A 17,400-nucleotide genomic window follows, 5' to 3' on the forward strand; every position below is an offset into this window, starting at 1 on the left:
GTATATACTGTATATGTGTGTGTATAAATATGTGTATATACTGCATATGTGTGTATATAAATATGTGTATATACTGTATATGTGTGTATATAAATATGTGTATATGCTGTATATATGTGTGTATAAATATGTGTTTATGCTGTATATATGTGTGTATAAATATGTGTATATGCTGTATATATGTGTGTATAAATATGTGTATATACTGTATATATGTGTGTATAAATATGTGTATATACTGTATATGAGTGTATAAATATGTGTATATGCTGTATATATGTGTGTATAAATATGTGTATATACTGTATATGTGTGTATATAAATATGTGTATATACTGTATATGTGTGTATAAATATGTGTATATACTGTATATGTGTGTATATAAATATGTGTATATAATGTATGTGTGTGTATAAATATGTGTATATACTGCATATGTGTGTGTATAAATATGTGTATATACTGTATATGTGTGTGTATAAATATGTGTATATACTGTATATATGTGTGTATAAATATGTGTATATACTGTATATGTGTGTTTAGATGATAAAATGTATATAAATAAGACTGAGGTAGATTTAATAAGCAGCGGATGCTGTTTTCTACGCCAGTAGTTTCCGGCTCGCCAGAGACATAAGTTAAGAAGCAGCGGTAAATCTGCATGTCTGTGTGCTTGCATCTTGTTGGAAAATACAAATCATTTTCAGGTTGCAAGTGAGGCCCCTTATAATGCCGATGCATTGATAAAATGTTTCTTCTGCAGACATTAATATAAGTATATAATATTACAGTACAACATGTGGGGAAATAAGCCTTTCCCAGGTGTGCGCACATTATGTTTTATACTAGTGTTTCTGATAGTTGTATTTTCCTTTTGAGGTCTGAACTATTAAGCTTGCTGAGTAAAGAACAATTTAATCTAATCAGGCTCTTCTTGCTTTCTGCAAATTCCCTCTCACCCTCCCAAATTACTACAAGGCCAAAAACCGCCTCCATTTTTATAGATATCATTAATCAACCCGCATAGCGCTCTGCAGCAGATATTTTAGGCATCTTGCAGAGAGAGGTACAATAATTATATATATATAAGGTCCCAGATGTATTTACAAACCACTACTTTATACCTCTCCAAGCAGTGCATTATAGACTGGCTGTGACATCTGTTAAAGGCCTGGTCATGAACAAAGCCCAGTTATTATGGTCTGAGAGCTCAGCCTATTAGCATTTGTTTAAATATGTCCAAAGCTGAAGCAAAAATATCATATATATATATATATATATATATATATATATATATATATATATATATATACACCTTTATCATTGGTACAGAAAAATTATATGGATAATTTGGAAACTATTTTGAGCCCTCAGGAGCTGTTTCTGAAGTATGGGATTAGTAAAATGAATACATACTTATATTTTATTTACCCTATTTTTTCTCAATTTTTCTAGGTACGATGGACAAAAACTGCCGGCAGTGCCTCAGAAAAGTTCCAGGAGACGTCTATCTACAATGAAACATTACGCATTGAGAAGGTTCAGAGAATGCAGGGAGGTCGATACTATTGTAAAGCTGAGAATGGGGTTGGGGTCCCAGCCATCAAGTCCATTCGAGTAGATGTGCAGTGTAAGTCATTTAAAGGCAACCCAGATATTCCCACAGTTCTATTGTGTGTTTGGTTCTTCCATCACCCAGCAAAGACTCAACATGATCCTTCATGAGCTGCAGAAGAGCAAAGGGTTCCAAATTAAAAAATATATATATTTACTGGAGAGAATGTTACCAACATCTCCTGATCATGAAATAATGCTCAATCAACACACTGAAGAAACACATTCTTTATAGGTTCAGTATAGTATATTGTCTTATAAAGCAGGGTTCTTCAAACCACGGGTCGATTCCCATTACTGGGTTGCAATACCATGTTTACTGGGTCGCAACTTGTGTGTGTTATAGGAGAGTGTGTGTGATGTGTTTGTGTGTTGTATGAGAGAGCATGTGTGTGTTTTAAGAGTGTGTGTGTGTGGTGTGTGTTTGCTGTATAACAGAGTGTGTAATGTATGTGAGTGTGTTATATGAGAGTATGTGTGTTTTTTTATGAGAGTGTTTGTTGTATGAGAGTGTGTGTGGTATGTGGGTGTGTTTTATGAGTGAGTGTGTGTTGCAACAGAGTGTGTTTGTGTTGTATTAGAGTGTGTGTGTGTGGTTTGTGTGTGTTGTATGAGTGTGTGTGGTGTGTGTTGTGTGAGTGTATGTGGTCTGTGTGTGTGTTGTATGAGAGTGTGTGTGCTGTGTATATGTCATATGAGAGTGTGTGGGGTGTGTGTGTTGTATGAATGTGTGTGTATTATGAGAGTGTGTGTGTTGTTTGAGAGTGTGTGGGCTGTGTGAGTGTGTTATATGAGTGTGTGTTTTTTGAGAGTGTGTGTGTTTTATGAGAGAGTGTGTGTTGTATGAGTGTGTGCTGTGTGTGTTGTATGAGTGTGTTTGCTGTGTATGAGAGTGTGCGTGGTGTGTGTGTGTGTGTTGTATGAGTGTGTGTGTGTGTGTGTTGTATGAGGCTATGTGATCTGTGTGTGTGTTTTATGAGAGTGTTTGTGGTGTGTGTGTTGTATGAGAGTGTGTGTGTGTTGTTTGAGAGTGTGTGGGGTGTGTGAGTGTGTTATATGAGTGTGTGTGTGTTTTATGAGAATGTGTGTGTTTTATGAGAGTGTGTGTGTTGTATGAGTGTGTGCTGTATGTGTTGTATGAGTGTGTATGTGTTATATGAGAATGTGCTGTGTGTTGTATGAGTGTGTGTTATTCTATGAGAGTATGTGTGATATGTGTGTGTTTTATGAGAGTGTGTGTGTTGTTTGAGAGTGTGTGGGGTGTGTGAGCGTGTTATATGAGTGTGTGTGTTTTATGAGAGTGTGTGTGTTTTATGAGAGAGTGTGTGTGTTGTATGATTGTGTCTGGTGTGTATGTGTTGTATGAGAGTGTGTGTTGCATGAGTGTGTGTTGTATGAGTGTATGTGGTCTGTGTGTGTGTTGTTGTATGAGAGTGTGTGTGCTGTGTATGTGTTGTATGAGTGTTTGTGTGTTTTATGAGAGTGTGTGTGTGTGTTGTTTGAGAGTGTGTGTGGTGTGAGAGCGTGTTATATGAGTGTGTGTGTTTTATGAGAGAGTGTGTGTGTTGTATGAGTGTGTATGGTGTGTATGTGCTGTATGAGTGTGTGCTGTGTGTGTTGTATGAGTGTGCCTGGTGTGTATGTGTTATATGAGAATGTGCGTGTGTGTTGTATGAGTGTGTGTTGTTGTATGAGAGTGTGTACGCTGTGTATATGTTATATGAGTGTGTGTGTGTTTTATGAGAGTGTGTGTGTGTTGTTTGAGAGTATGTGGGGTGTGTGAGCGTGTTTTATGAGTGTGTGTGTTTTATGAGAGTGTGTGTTTCATGAGAGTGTGTGTGTTGTTTGAGAGTATGTGGGGTGTGTGAGCGTGTTTTATGAGTGTGTGTGTTTTACGAGAGTGTGTGTTTTATGAGAGTGTGTGTTTTATGAGAGTGTGTGTGTGTTGTTTAAGAGTATGTGGGGTGTGTGAGCGTGTTTTATGAGAGTGTGTGTTTTATGAGAGTGTGTGTGTGTGTTGTATGAGGGTGTCTGGTGTGTATGTGTTGTATGAGAGTGTGCGTGGTGTGTGTGTTGTATGAGTGTGTGTGTGTTGATGAAATCTGAGTTTCTAAGACTTCATTTGTTATGAGTTTGGAGCTAGTTTTGTAAGTTTGTAGCTGTGTAGTAGAGCACCTTGTGTATATGGGCGTAGATCAGATGATACTCACACACTTCACCCTCTTTATGGTGTATCTTATTGTCTTATTTGTAAATATACTGTATCTCTGTAGCCACACACATAATGTCACAGCTCTATGGGCTCTGTTGGGTCTTTATGAATAAATAAATAATATTAATAATGATAATAAGAGGAGGACTAAAATGACAAAGGTAGCAGCACACACTACCTGTTGCCTGAGCACCAGTAATACAGACAGTTCTTTACATAACATAGCAGAACAAAATAAAGACACATGGCTTTTTCTATGGGACCCCTTTGCTCACAGTTTTGTGCCTATCTGGATGATGTTGAGTTCTTGCATATCTGGCTTTAGAGCAGTAGTGAGGGTTGTTGCTGCTTTAATGCATCACATGAAGAACTATGGGGTGATGGGGGGCCGGCAGCCTTGTCATACTTACATCTACTCTTCATATGGACTTGGTAACAAGCAGCTGCTCTCAGTGATCTCCGCACGCTGACGTGTTGTTGTTTGTAGAGTCTGGTGTCCCATTATTGAGCCATGGAGCAATACTGAATGGAAAGATAGCCCTAACAATAATCCCCATCAGTTCATTCTAAGGCCAGATTTTGTTAGTGGCCCAGCAGTGAGACAGTTAATAAGTGAACCATATCTTGTTGTCCGAATTGTGTAGTGTTTGCTAACTGCATGGTGTGGTTCCCTAACTAACTTTTTCACTGCTGGGCAGCTCACAAACTCTAGCCATAGAGAAAACAATGGTCCCCATACAAATAGCTGACCTCTGATAACTCAACCTGTCCTTTAATAAGTTAGCATGCCCCCAGCATCTGCATCTGCAGTTCTTGGTTTGGTCCACAAAGCCCCTAATTTCTGCTGAAAGTAAAAATAAACAGATCACAAAAACATTGTATATTGGTATTTTTATAGATATATAGATGATAGATAGATATACATTAGATAGATAGATAGATAGATAGATAGATAGATAGATAGATGATATATGAAAGATAGATAGATAGATAGATAGATGATAGATAGATAGATGATATATGAAAGATAGATAGATAGATAGATAGATAGATAGATAGATAGATAGATAGATAGATAGATAGATGATAGAAGGATAGATGGATGGATAGATGGACAGATGGATAGATAGATAGATGATAGATAGATAGATGGATAGATAGATAGATAGATAGATAGATAGATGGATAGATGGACAGATGGATAGATGGATAGATGATAGATAGATAGATAGATAGATAGATAGAAGGATAGATGGATGAACAGATAGATAGAAAGATGGATAGAGAACAGACTATTCGCTACATTATTTCATAACATTATGAGATTACATTATTTATATATAATTACTAAACTCTTAGCTAAAACTCTGCACTAAAGTTGCACAGACATTGCAGCACAGTTTATATATTTTCACTCTCTCACACAGTAGACCCCACAACCCACTACATGGACTTTAGCTGTCATTAAACCAACTAAATGTGAATATCTCAAAGCAAAAAAAGCAAACCATGAAACATCTCACACAGAATCTAACTCCTGACTTTTTTTCTGCTCATCAAAATGCTTCTCTGAACACCAAAGAGAGTCACTTCCAAAGAGGGCAGCCATCGCTCAAATCAGAGGGTGACAAGAGCCTAGCGATCTCTGCTTCTCACAAGTTACTGCCTGGGTTTTTCAGAAGACTTGTGATTTCACAGAGAGGTGACATTGTGTTCAGATGATATACAGAATAAAAATAAAATAAAGCTAAGATTCCAAAGTAGTAGTAACATTCCTTCTTGCTTAAAAATATATGTGTGCCAAAGCATTGCTGGCGTCTGTCACCAAGTCTCTCCTCTATACCAGTCTCTGTTTGTCTTTTTTCTTAACCTTCTAACTGCTAGAGAGCTCATATAAAGCAGTTTTATTGAAAAGGACACTGTATACAAGATATTTCTCTCATCTATCTATATCAGAATTTATCATTTTTTTGTCTTTACACAATGCTGGTAAACCTAACATTAAACAAATACAGTATCAGGGTACATTTTATGAACGCTTATTGGTTAAGAGGCACTTCCTGTTCATTCTAATTGGTTAATAGGTACTTTTTGTTAATGGTCATTGAACATTAGTTTGTACTTTTAAGCCCTTAACAACACAGACAAATTCTGTACATTGAGAGCTGCCATATTGAAACTTAAGTATTCTTGCACTCTATGATAGAAGTGATGTACATTTGCAGATCAATAACACTGTGTTTTTCACAGCTGTATCTTTTACTTCTGGTTATCATGCAAAATTCCTAGAGGGAATGACAATTTCAATGATCTGGGCATGCGCACCACTTCTATATACAGGTGTGAGAATACCTAGGCTCCAAGATGGCATCAGCTAATATGAAAATGCAGATATTTTGCAACTGGCACCTATAAGGGGTAATGTAACCAGTAGTAACTGTACTCTTGTAGTAGTGCCCAGCAGTGTAATGTCCCTTTAAGTCGGTAATTAGAAGAAAGTGCACAGTTAATACGGGTATGCATAGGCAGCTCAAATGTTAGGCCAAATAGGTGACCGCCTAAGGCCTCACTCATGAAGGGGCCTCGCAGGGGGCATAGAAAAAAACAACTAATATCTGTGTATTATTTGCTTTAAATACGTTGTCATATTTAGCATTTATGTACCGTTTAATATCCCTTTTAAGCTCTAACTTCTGGGATTCCTGCTATCTTCTCTAACAAAAACTTACAAGATATGATTTTATTTTTCCTCACAATTCACACAGCTTGTTAACAAATACAAATTGATTAGATTAATAATAGTGACATCTCTCCGGTGAGTTTTATTTCTGTTTAATGTGTAGAAGAAATAAAGAATGACTCACGTATTTGATTGATTTGATATTAATTTTATTATTTTTCCTTCCGTTTTCAGCAGCAATAATGAGAATTTCTGGTCAGAGCAACAACTATTCTCAATTTTGTTTCAAAAAGTCAGCAGGAATCCAAAACATATCATTATTTTTTTTAAGACAATTTTTGTTTAGCATCCAACTAAAATAAAATGGCTATGAAAATATAATCATTTGTGACAAAAGTGTGTTTTTAGCACATTTTAGTACTTGAGCTGTAGTTTAGAGCTTTGCTATTATAACACCACTGTATCACATCAGATGTGACTGTGAGAGAAGCACTGAGCTCCAAAATAATATTGCGCTTTCCAATACATGAGATTAAAAAAAAAAAGGGCCAACTTACAAGTGGAGCTGTATTTAACGCTTCCGCTCGCATGTTAACTCCGCTAGAAGTAAGTTTTTTGCGTGCATCGAGCAGTGCTCGTATTACAAGCTGACAGTAAAAAGTTTTCGTATTAACGTTAACATATTCCCCTATGGATGTCAAACTGAAAAAAACACCTTGCTCACACGCAAACCCGATCACATATTCTCAATTGTGCTAACCCAACATGAAAATATTAATATTTCCCATTCGAATGTTCTTCACATAGCAAAATATGTTCTATTTATTCATAAATACCTATTTTTACATATATAGATATATATATTTGTGAAAAACGTCACCTCTTAGCAAAATATTTTTTTGCCATGGCCTGCTGTAGCAGCTAAGAATGGCGAACAGTTGAAACGAATAAAGGCACTTTCTGCGTGAAGTATCTTATACTTCATGAATGAAAGTGCCCGTTATTTGTTTCAACAGTCAACCCTAGCGTTTCAAAAACGCTATGGTTGACTTTCACTTTAAATGTGAATATTGCATAAATATGTTTTTACAAGTTTTTAGCTACTTGACTGCAAAAGGCTCCAATGCACTTAAATATATATCTATATATGTGTACGTATGTATTTATATGTCTGTAAATACATATATACACATATAAATCTTTAGACATGTGTACGTATGTATTTATATGTCTGTAAATACATATATACACATATAAATCTTTAGACATGTATATGTATGTATTTATATGTCTGTAAATACATATATACACATATAAATCTTTAGACATGTGTACGTATGTATTTATATGTCTGTAAATACATATATACACATATAAATCTTTAGACATGTGTACGTATGTATTTATATGTCTGTAAATACATATATACACATATAAATCTTTAGACATGTGTACGTATGTATTTATATGTCTGTAAATACATATATACACATATAAATCTTTAGACATGTATACGTATGTATTTATATGTCTGTAAATACATATATGCACATATAAATCTTTAGACATGTATATGTATGTATTTATATGTCTGTAAATACATATATACACATATAAATCTTTAGACATCTATGTATCTCTATGTTAAAGCTTTTTGCAGCCTTTTGTTTTCTATCACCTGAGACCTCATATCTTTGAGCCCTTATAAGTTTTTTGTGCAATTTGTTTACATAATTTTCATTAGATGGTGTTATTATGAGTGAAACTGTATTTTGTTATGTATTTTTGATGTGTTTTGTGACACTTTTCTGTTTTACTTTCAACTTGTAATACGAGCGATACATCCAGCGCACGCAAACAGCCGTGATAAACCCCTTTTCTCTTGCGAATAACTGTTAGTGCCCCACAATTAATCTAGCCTATAGTTAGGGAAGAGAGAATTCTCTTCATACATTTGTGTAGGGTTCCCAAATCTCACTGCCAGATACACTGAATCATCACTGCAAACGTTTCTTACATGCCCAGCCTACTTAAGGCAAGAGAGGGATGGAGAAGGTTCATTTTAAACAATAAAACAGGAAAAAGACCCAATCAATACCTTTTTGCACCCTCAATATAACTTTTGCAAACTTCTTTGTTAGCTCCCCCAAATTCCAGTGAGAAGCTTCTGTGCTTTGTTTTACGGTGATGTTGTCATAGAAAAGCACTTTTGTTCCAACAGCATGAGTGCAAGAGTCTGCGGCATTGCATTAGAATGTGAGGGCAGGCTCAGGTCACCAGCAGTGCCCCCTCAATATCATGAGGACATCTTCTATTCTATAAAAGAGAAGAAAATGAATCTCAGATGCAGTTTTACTGGGTGCAGTTTTAAGGTTGCAACCCCATTGTGTGACGTTGTGCCCTCCTCACTGTTGCCTCTCTGGGGCATATGTATCCGAATGGAGCTTGATGCCCTGTGTTTCTGGCAAGCTCCATAACCTGTCCGGCTGCTCTGAGCAGGCGGACAGACATCGACGCAATTCAACCCGATCGAGTACGATCGGGTGGATTGACACCCCCCTGCTGGTGGCCGATTGGCCACGAGTCTGCAGGGGGCGGCGTTGCACCAGCAGCTCTTGTGAGCTGCTGGTGCAATGCTGAATATGGCGAGCGTATTGCTCTCCGTATTCAGCGAGGTCTAGCGGACCTGATCCGCAGTGTCGGATCAGGTCCGCTAGACCTTGATAAATAGAGCCCTCTGTGTCTAACAACCCCCCTGACCATGCTACAGGCTGATTAGCTCTTCTCTTGTTCCCTACACCTCTGCCTCCACCCACCTGACTCCACACACAGCCCTCCCCAACTCACCCCCAGCTTCCTGGTCCCAGAGGTTTACAGGGTGTTTGCCCACTGCAAGTTGTTTTTCTAGAATCCCTCCTGTTCAGTCAGCTAGCTTGTAGCCCTTATAAGGATGGCATAAATGTGATTACAATGTATCATACTTATCATCAGAAATATGCACATAGTATATTTATTCTTCATGATACGTGTAATATTATTTATTTGCTAAAAAATCAGAAGAAGGTATACATGTGACTTTAACCCCATTAATGTAAACTTTAATGAACACAAATTGTAGTTTTTAAATCACAAGAGATAAATCCACCTTGAATTGACTGTAAAAGAAAACAACTAAATTCATCACTGCAATCAGTGGTCAATCCATAATTTCTCTGTGAATTTAAAGATCCATTTGAAAATATTTGTCTTTTAAAACTACCCACTAGTCCTGCATCTCACCCTGCATTCAGTAATTCTAAGGACCATTTAATTTGGGCATAAATAATCTACAGTGGCGTCACTAGGGGGGGCGGGGGGGGGCGGGCCGCACCCGGGTGACACCCTCCAGGGGGTGACACCAAAAAAAAAAAAAAAAAAAAATTTTTTTTTTTTTTTTTTTTTTTTTAAATTTTATTTAAATTCAAAGAAATACAATGTTGAGATGCTTAGATTTTTTTTTTATTAGAGGGGCTGGCATTTGTGAACATTGGTGGGACTGGGGAAGTTGTAGACACACAATTTTTTTGCCCCTTGAGCCAGTGCTGCAATTTCAACAAATAGTTTTCCCGGCTGCTTTTGCTTGTTTGTACTTTGCTTCTCCCCTGCCCAATTTCGCTATGAATGTTGTGGGCATGCCGTGGGGCTTGCAAAGTTGCGCTGCTAGCCTAAACCTGCCTGCCTATCTGTGCTCACTGCTCAGTGACATGTGGAGCAGTGGAGTCACTCACTGCTGTGCTGTCTCTCTAAACGGGAACTGGCAAATCATGAGGGGATGCCTGGCACCTGACCGCATGACTGTTTGACACTGTCTTTAAAATGAAGGAGCCAAGTATGATGCCCACCAGACCATTACGGTTATGGTACACTAAGTGCACACTGAACAGGTAGGAGGGCGGGCGGGGGTCTGGGGGTGGGCAGAGTGCAGAGGTGATTGGCCATAAGAAGCGGTAGGCACGCGGCCCGGGGCTGTGCACTGACAGGCTTGGAACAGAGTCAGAGAGCAGAATTTTCATAGTTTGCACCTAAAACTTTTCTTTAGTGATTTATTTTTAGAGTGCTCTGTTTATCTTTCATTTGATGCTCTGCTGAGCCAGGGAGCAGCTCTAGGCATGAGCTTTATAATTAATGCAGTGCAGTTTACATATTTTGTAAGTGTGTGTCTGAGTTTTTGTGTGTGTGTGTGTCTCAGTGTTTTTGTGTGTGTGTTTTTGTGTGTGTGTCTGAGTGTGTTTCCGAGTGTTTGTGTGTGCATCTGAGTATGTTTTTAAGTGTGTCTGAGTGTTTGTATGTGTGTGTGCCTGTGTTTTTGTGTGTGTCTGCTTTCTGGGGGGGGGGGGTGACACCATAACTTACCGCACCGGGTGACACCAACCCTAGTGACGCCACTGATAATCTAGAGAAATAAATAAAGGTACAATATTAGCCATGCAGGAAAAGGAGACAAATAACAGTTATACATTATGATGATTGAGTAGTTTTATGTTGACTCTTTGCATGTTCTGAGCCTCACCCGTGACATTCTGTGAGATGTTATCTCCTGAATATGGCCAAGATCCAAATGTACATACATGTGACACAATTTCCTTTTTGATTGACAGTTGTATGCACTGTAGAGGTTATTATTCCAGATATATATTAGCTAAAAAATTGTAGAAATCAAAATATTTTTCAAAACATAAGGGATCTCTTTAAGGATTTTTAAAAACTTTTTCAGAGAAAAGGAGTTTGAAAAAAAAAATAAAAAATAAAATCTAAACCAAGAGATATTGATTTGAACCTGGAAGAGGTTCTGGATAAATTAGCAAATATACTAATAAAAACGATAATTGTCAGCCATGGTCATCATTATCACAATGTTGTTACTGGGACAGGAGTGCCCAAATGTTTAACTCCTATTAGCTAATTGGATATCTCAAAATACCACACACATTCATAATCAAAACTTAAATTCCTAATCCTAACACCAATTTCAAGTCTCTAATCCTAAATGCAATGCTGGTCCCAAACCCCAATTCTCAGTACCTAAACTCCCATCAGTTCCCAAATTCTAACCCAAATCCCAAAACACAGTTTCAAGTATTGCCCTAACCTCAATTCGTAATCCTAAACCAGATCTCTAGCTCTAATCCTAATTTTTATGCTGGTCTAATCCTTAGCTTCAATTCACAAACTGCCCCAAATCCTAAACCAACACCTTCATGTCAAGACCAAACCCTACCCATCATCGCTCCAAACCTTTATTACTCTATGTATTCTATTCACTAAAATGGGGAGAGATATTATGAATGGATTTCATATAATTACAGAAATGGAAGCAATTTCTTTAAACTGGAGAATGAATACTGGTTGCTGGTGTGTTTATTTACTAAAGATGTCCTATGTCGTGTGAAAAATGGTACTGTTCCAGTAGGGTATATCTTCCATTCTGCCTGCTCTGCTCTACAGAGATCTGCCTCTTACAACCAACGTACTGTTTCCACAATGGATCTCATTAATGGCTGTTGTTAGTCTGAAATGAATCAGAGACTGCACAAAGCAGAAGGCTACCATGGTTATTTTACATAAATGCCATGCAAAGATTTAGGTTAATGAGGTCTCTACAGAGCAGACTTGTTCAAATAGTGCAACAGGTTTGGATTTTAGGATCTGCATGAGTAAAAAACACATTAAAGAAATATGGAAGTCAAAATTAAACTTTTATGATTTAGATGGAGCATAAATTGAAACAATAAATAATAAAAAAATAAAACAAAGCAATGAATTGCAATTTGCGTCTGTTAGCAAATTTGGTCTCCTTTGTTGAAACTTAGCTCTTTTCCATTAGAGCATACTTATGTAGGCTCAGGAGAGTGCACGTGTCTTGAGCAATATATGTATGACAAACACAGCTTCCATAAAGTAATCAGACTCAGATATTGTAATCTTGTTACATGTTGGTAGATTTTGCATTTGTCAACTATTTTGTGATTTTAATTGTATAAAAAAAGAATTAATTTAGCTAATTGTACACCTGCTATTTGTCTGTCTGTCTCTCTCTCTCTCTCTCTCTCTCTCTCTCTATCCATCATCTATCTAATTATAGATATACTGTATCTATCTATCTATCTATCTATCTATCTTTCTATCATCTACTGTATCTATCTATCTATCTATCTATCATCTATCTATCTATCTATCTATCTATCTATCTATCTATCTTTCTGTCTCTTTGTCTATTTATTTAACTGATCTAATTTTGCTTTGTATATGTGTGTAATTTCCCACAAACACCTGTTACCCTCTTGTAAATGAGCATGGGGAATGCCTGTTTCTTATAGTGTTTTACATCTAAGTTTAATAAAACAAAAATATGATGGCTCAAAAATCACATTAAACACCAGGGGACCTATTTATTAAAGGTCTTGCAGACCTGATCCGACAGTGCGGATCAGGTCCGCAAGACCTCGCTTGTGAGATGCTGGTGCAATGCCGCCCCCTGCTGACTTGCGGCCAATCGGCCGCCAGCAGGGAGGTGTCAATCAACCCGATTTTCTGTTAACATTATTTTTGTTGTTGATAAAGGAACAAAAACACTGAGCTACAGAGTAAGCCCTGGCAATCAGAGCACAACTAATGGGTTTTTATTGTTCATGAGTGTTTGAAAGTAACATTTACCTTATTTTGAATCCCCATGAAGTTGGCATTTTAACCCAGCATCCAGCTACCCCTCAATTGTAAGTAGATTTGACACATACGCAGGGAAACCACAAGATGCACGGCCTCCTCTATTAAAAGACAGCAGAACTCTCTTCTGCACCTCTCCTACTGAGACTGATATCTGTGTATACCTGGTCATGCACTAGCATTAGCAGAGGCACGTACGTATACCCTGCTCTTTCAATGGGGAAGATATTACACCTCCTGATTGGTTGTTCTGCCCACTATTTCACTAAAGATAAATAAAGCTTCAAGATTGGCAGTAAGGTGTTGTGGTAAAATGCTAACTTTGGGGGAGGGGTCAAAATATTTAAGGGATATGAAACCCTAATTTTTAGAGCATGCACTTTTAAGCAACTTTCTAATTTACTCCTATTATCAGTTTTACTTTGTTCTCTTGCTATCTTTATTCAAAAAAGCATGAATGTAAGCTTAGGAGCTGGCACATTTATGGTTAAGCACCTGGGTAACGCTTGTTGATTGGTGGGTAAATGTAGCTACCAATAAGCAAGCACTACCCAGGGTGCTGAACCAAAATGAAAAAAGAAATGTGTGTGCTCATTAAGTTTAGTAAACAACCCTGAATGTGCCTGAATTTCACAGGTTTACTTGTAAGTCAGGATTACTTTCTCTTTAACAGCTTCACAGATAATACAAATAGTGGTTGGTTCTAATAAACAGCTGGGTGCTTTACTCTTTAGTGGGTGCCTTACTATATGGAATATGCACTAATTGTGGGGCCTTACTTTACAAATCGATTACCGTCTCTTTAAAAAAAAAAATTAATTAACAACTGCGAGCAACCTCTGGCTTCAATCTAAAATTCACTTGCACAATGTATCTGCATAACCAAAATGCTGTGTACACACTTTTACACATAGCTTGCACAGGTTATATAGCTTAACCCCATATAAGTTTGTGACACATCCGTCATTGGTTCTTTCTACAGGAGCATCTGTTTAGCATGAAAACATTCAGTAGCAAATTAGCGATGTCCCAGAGCTCTGACTTTATAAAATATTAATGATGCTGGACATTTGGGATGTCGCTTTGACTGAGATCTAAACTTGCACACACGTTCTTGGAATGTCAGCAAAAAAGTACTGAGCATAAAAACTTAAATTGCTCCAGAGATTAGCAGATCAGACTAATGGTACTTTAGTTCTCCTACCCATCAGCAAACAAAGACTAACATGTGCTGAAGTAGATATTAACCCCTCAATTGCTAGAAAAGTTACTGAGAAGGCCTGACCTTTCTGGCAACCAAATATTTAACAAAATGTGTACGTGACCTTATATGTATCTTACCAAACAAATAGTATTTCTCAATTTTACTGCAAATATAAATTACTATTTTTTTTCCCTAGAACCTAAATTGTTTGATTCTGTGTTGATTTTCCCCCTGTAATAGCCCAGTCATAATCCTGATTTGCACACATCGTCACTGCTCACCTCCCGTTTACGTTATCAATTTGTTTTTGCAGAAATTTGTCTGGATAAACAAAATGTGTCAGACCCAGGAAAGCTTAAAGCACTCTTTGTGCATAATACATAGGCTGACGGTGTAAGGAAATAAGGTGCAGGAGATTGATAAGTACAGCCTGTCATGTATGTTTTATACTGGGTGAAGAAAAGCAAAATGTAATTACTAGTTTGACAAATGGAAATATTCTGCAAGAACTGAGAGTGAAAAAATAGTTGGTCAAGGAAATTCTATGCAATTTGCAATGTAGAAGATTCTTATGTTTGACTCATGCTGATGGTTGGACTCTCTTCAGTTGAGAGCGTATCATGTCATTGTTTCTATTATTTATTTGTTCATCCCTTAAAGGGTTGATCTTCCGATCTCACTACTTTCACTGGCACCATTTCAATTCATTAGAATTTCCCATGCAAACACTTAGGGCCAGATTATAATCGTTGCAGGCTTCAGGCTCAACGGAAACAGAAGTTATGAAGCAGCAGTCTAAAGACCGCTGCTCCATGACTTGTCCGCCTGCTCTGAGACCGCGGACAGAAATCAACCCGGTCAAATATGATCGGGTTGATTGACACCCCCTGCTAGTGGCCGGGGTGGCTTTGCACCAGCAGTTCACAAGAACTGCTGGTGCAATGAAAAATGCCGACAGCGTATCATGTCCACTCGCACTATGATAAATATACCCCCCAGTATATGATTATTTTTTGTAAAATATATGTCTTTACCTGTATATTTGTCTTAATAGATACGGATATAGACATACATATAGAAATATATTGCGCTTAAGGATATATATATACAGTATCTCACAAAAGTGAGTGCACCCCTCACATTTCTGTAAATATTTTATTATATCTTTTCATGTGACAACACTGAAGAAATGACACTTTGCTACAATGTAAAGTAGTGAGTGTACACCCTGCATAACAGTGTAGATGTGCTGTCCCCTCAAAATAACTCAACGCACAACAGCCATTAATGTCTAAACCGTTGGCAACAAAAGTGAGTACACTCCTAAGTGGAAATGTCCAAATTGGGTCCAATTAGCCATTTTCCCTCCACAGTGTCATGTGACTCATTAGTGTTACAAGGTTTTAGGTGGGAATGGGGAGCAGGTGTGTAAAATTTGGTGATATTGCTCTCACACTCTCTCATACTGGTCACTGGAAGTTCAACATGGCACCTCATGGCAAAGAACTCTCTGAGGATCTGAAAAAAAGAATTGTTGCTCTACATAAAGATGGCCTAGGCTATAAAAAGATTGCCAAGACCCTGAAACTGAGCTGCAGCACGGTGGGCAAGACCATACAGCAGTTTCACAGGACAGGTTCCACTCAGAACAGGCCTCATCATGGTCGACCAAAGAAGTTGAGTGCACATGCTCAGCGTCATATCCAGAGGTTATCTTTGGAAAATAGACATATGAGTGCTGCCAGCATTGCTGCAGAGGTTGAAGGGGTGGGGGGTCAGCCTGTCAGTGCTCAGATCATACGCTGCACACTGCATCAAATTGGTCTGCATGGCTGTCGTCCCAGAAGGAAGCCTCTTCTAAAGATGATGCACAAGAAAGCCTGCAAACAGTTTGCTGAAGACAAGCAGACTAAGGACATGGATAACAGGAACCATGTCCTGTGGTCCGATGAGACCAAGATAAACTTATTTGGTTCAGATGGTGTCAACTGTGTTTGGCGGCAACCAGGTGAGGAGTACAAAGACAAGTGTGTCTTGTCTATAGTCAAGCATTGTGGTGGGAGTGTAGAAAAAATAGGAGACAAGCGAACAGAAAGTAGAGCACTCGCAAAGGGAGACTAGTATAAGTGCCTATTCAGTAGGTATATAATATTAAAACTTAACATTTATTATTAAAAAAAAATGATAAAAAAACTACTATATAAGTAGTGATTAATACTTAGATTAAAACACAAACAAATAATAAACGGCTGTATATCCACAATGACCCCAGGATGTATACCATATAAACTCAGAAAAGAGTAGGAGGCATTTTTAGGCAGATATACACCAAAAATGGTTCACAGATTGCACCAAAATCTATCTAAAAAAGAGGATTGACCTCAAACAAAATTATACTATCTAGTGCAATACTGGACCGGTGTAGGTCTGTCCAAAATATTCCCTATGACAAAATTAGTATAGTGACTAAGAGGGGAAGTGTAGGTAGCAAGATTCACATAGTCCATACATTCAGCATATTACACAGACCCATTTGTATAGGCAAGAGTGAAGTATTCACAAACACAAATTAAACCAAAAATACGATCAATGAAAGGTAATATGATTCTATAGATATGTTATAATAAACACATTGTCTAGTGAAATGTGACTTGCATAGTTACACTTAGTGGTTGATACAGCCTTAGGAAGAGTGCCTGATGCACATTTCGCCTGGCTTGGCTTTCTCAAAGGCTTAGTATAAAGTGTCAGCCTAATCCAGCATTGTCTGCTTCAACCCCCCTAGACTCAGAGACTCAGAATGTTTGAGCTGATTGTTTGAGCTGATTGCAACCTCCTGCTCTAATTCCTGCTCTAATTCTGGGACCTCCTGCTGTTATGCGTCTGCATATCCAGTCTAAGTGTGAAGTGTCTTTCTGTTAGTGTGTGAGTCATCTATTGTCCTTTTGTAAGTCAGGATGTGATTATAGTCTTGTTTAACTAAC

The 17,400-nt window shown here is 37.7% G+C and overlaps 1 protein-coding gene across 1 annotated transcript in view; it reads left to right on the forward strand.

The window, feature by feature from the left end:
* The window catches only part of MDGA1 (MAM domain containing glycosylphosphatidylinositol anchor 1), an 802,309-nt gene that overhangs the window by 358,827 nt on the left and 426,082 nt on the right, over positions 1 to 17,400 (forward strand). Inside the window, exon 3 of the mRNA XM_053712693.1 lies at positions 1,460 to 1,634. Coding sequence (XP_053568668.1) covers positions 1,460 to 1,634 — 175 coding nt within the window. The remainder of the gene's footprint in view (positions 1 to 1,459; positions 1,635 to 17,400) is intronic.

Source organism: Bombina bombina, chromosome 4 (genome assembly GCF_027579735.1).
Source record: "Bombina bombina isolate aBomBom1 chromosome 4, aBomBom1.pri, whole genome shotgun sequence".
NCBI lineage: Eukaryota > Metazoa > Chordata > Amphibia > Anura > Bombinatoridae > Bombina > Bombina bombina.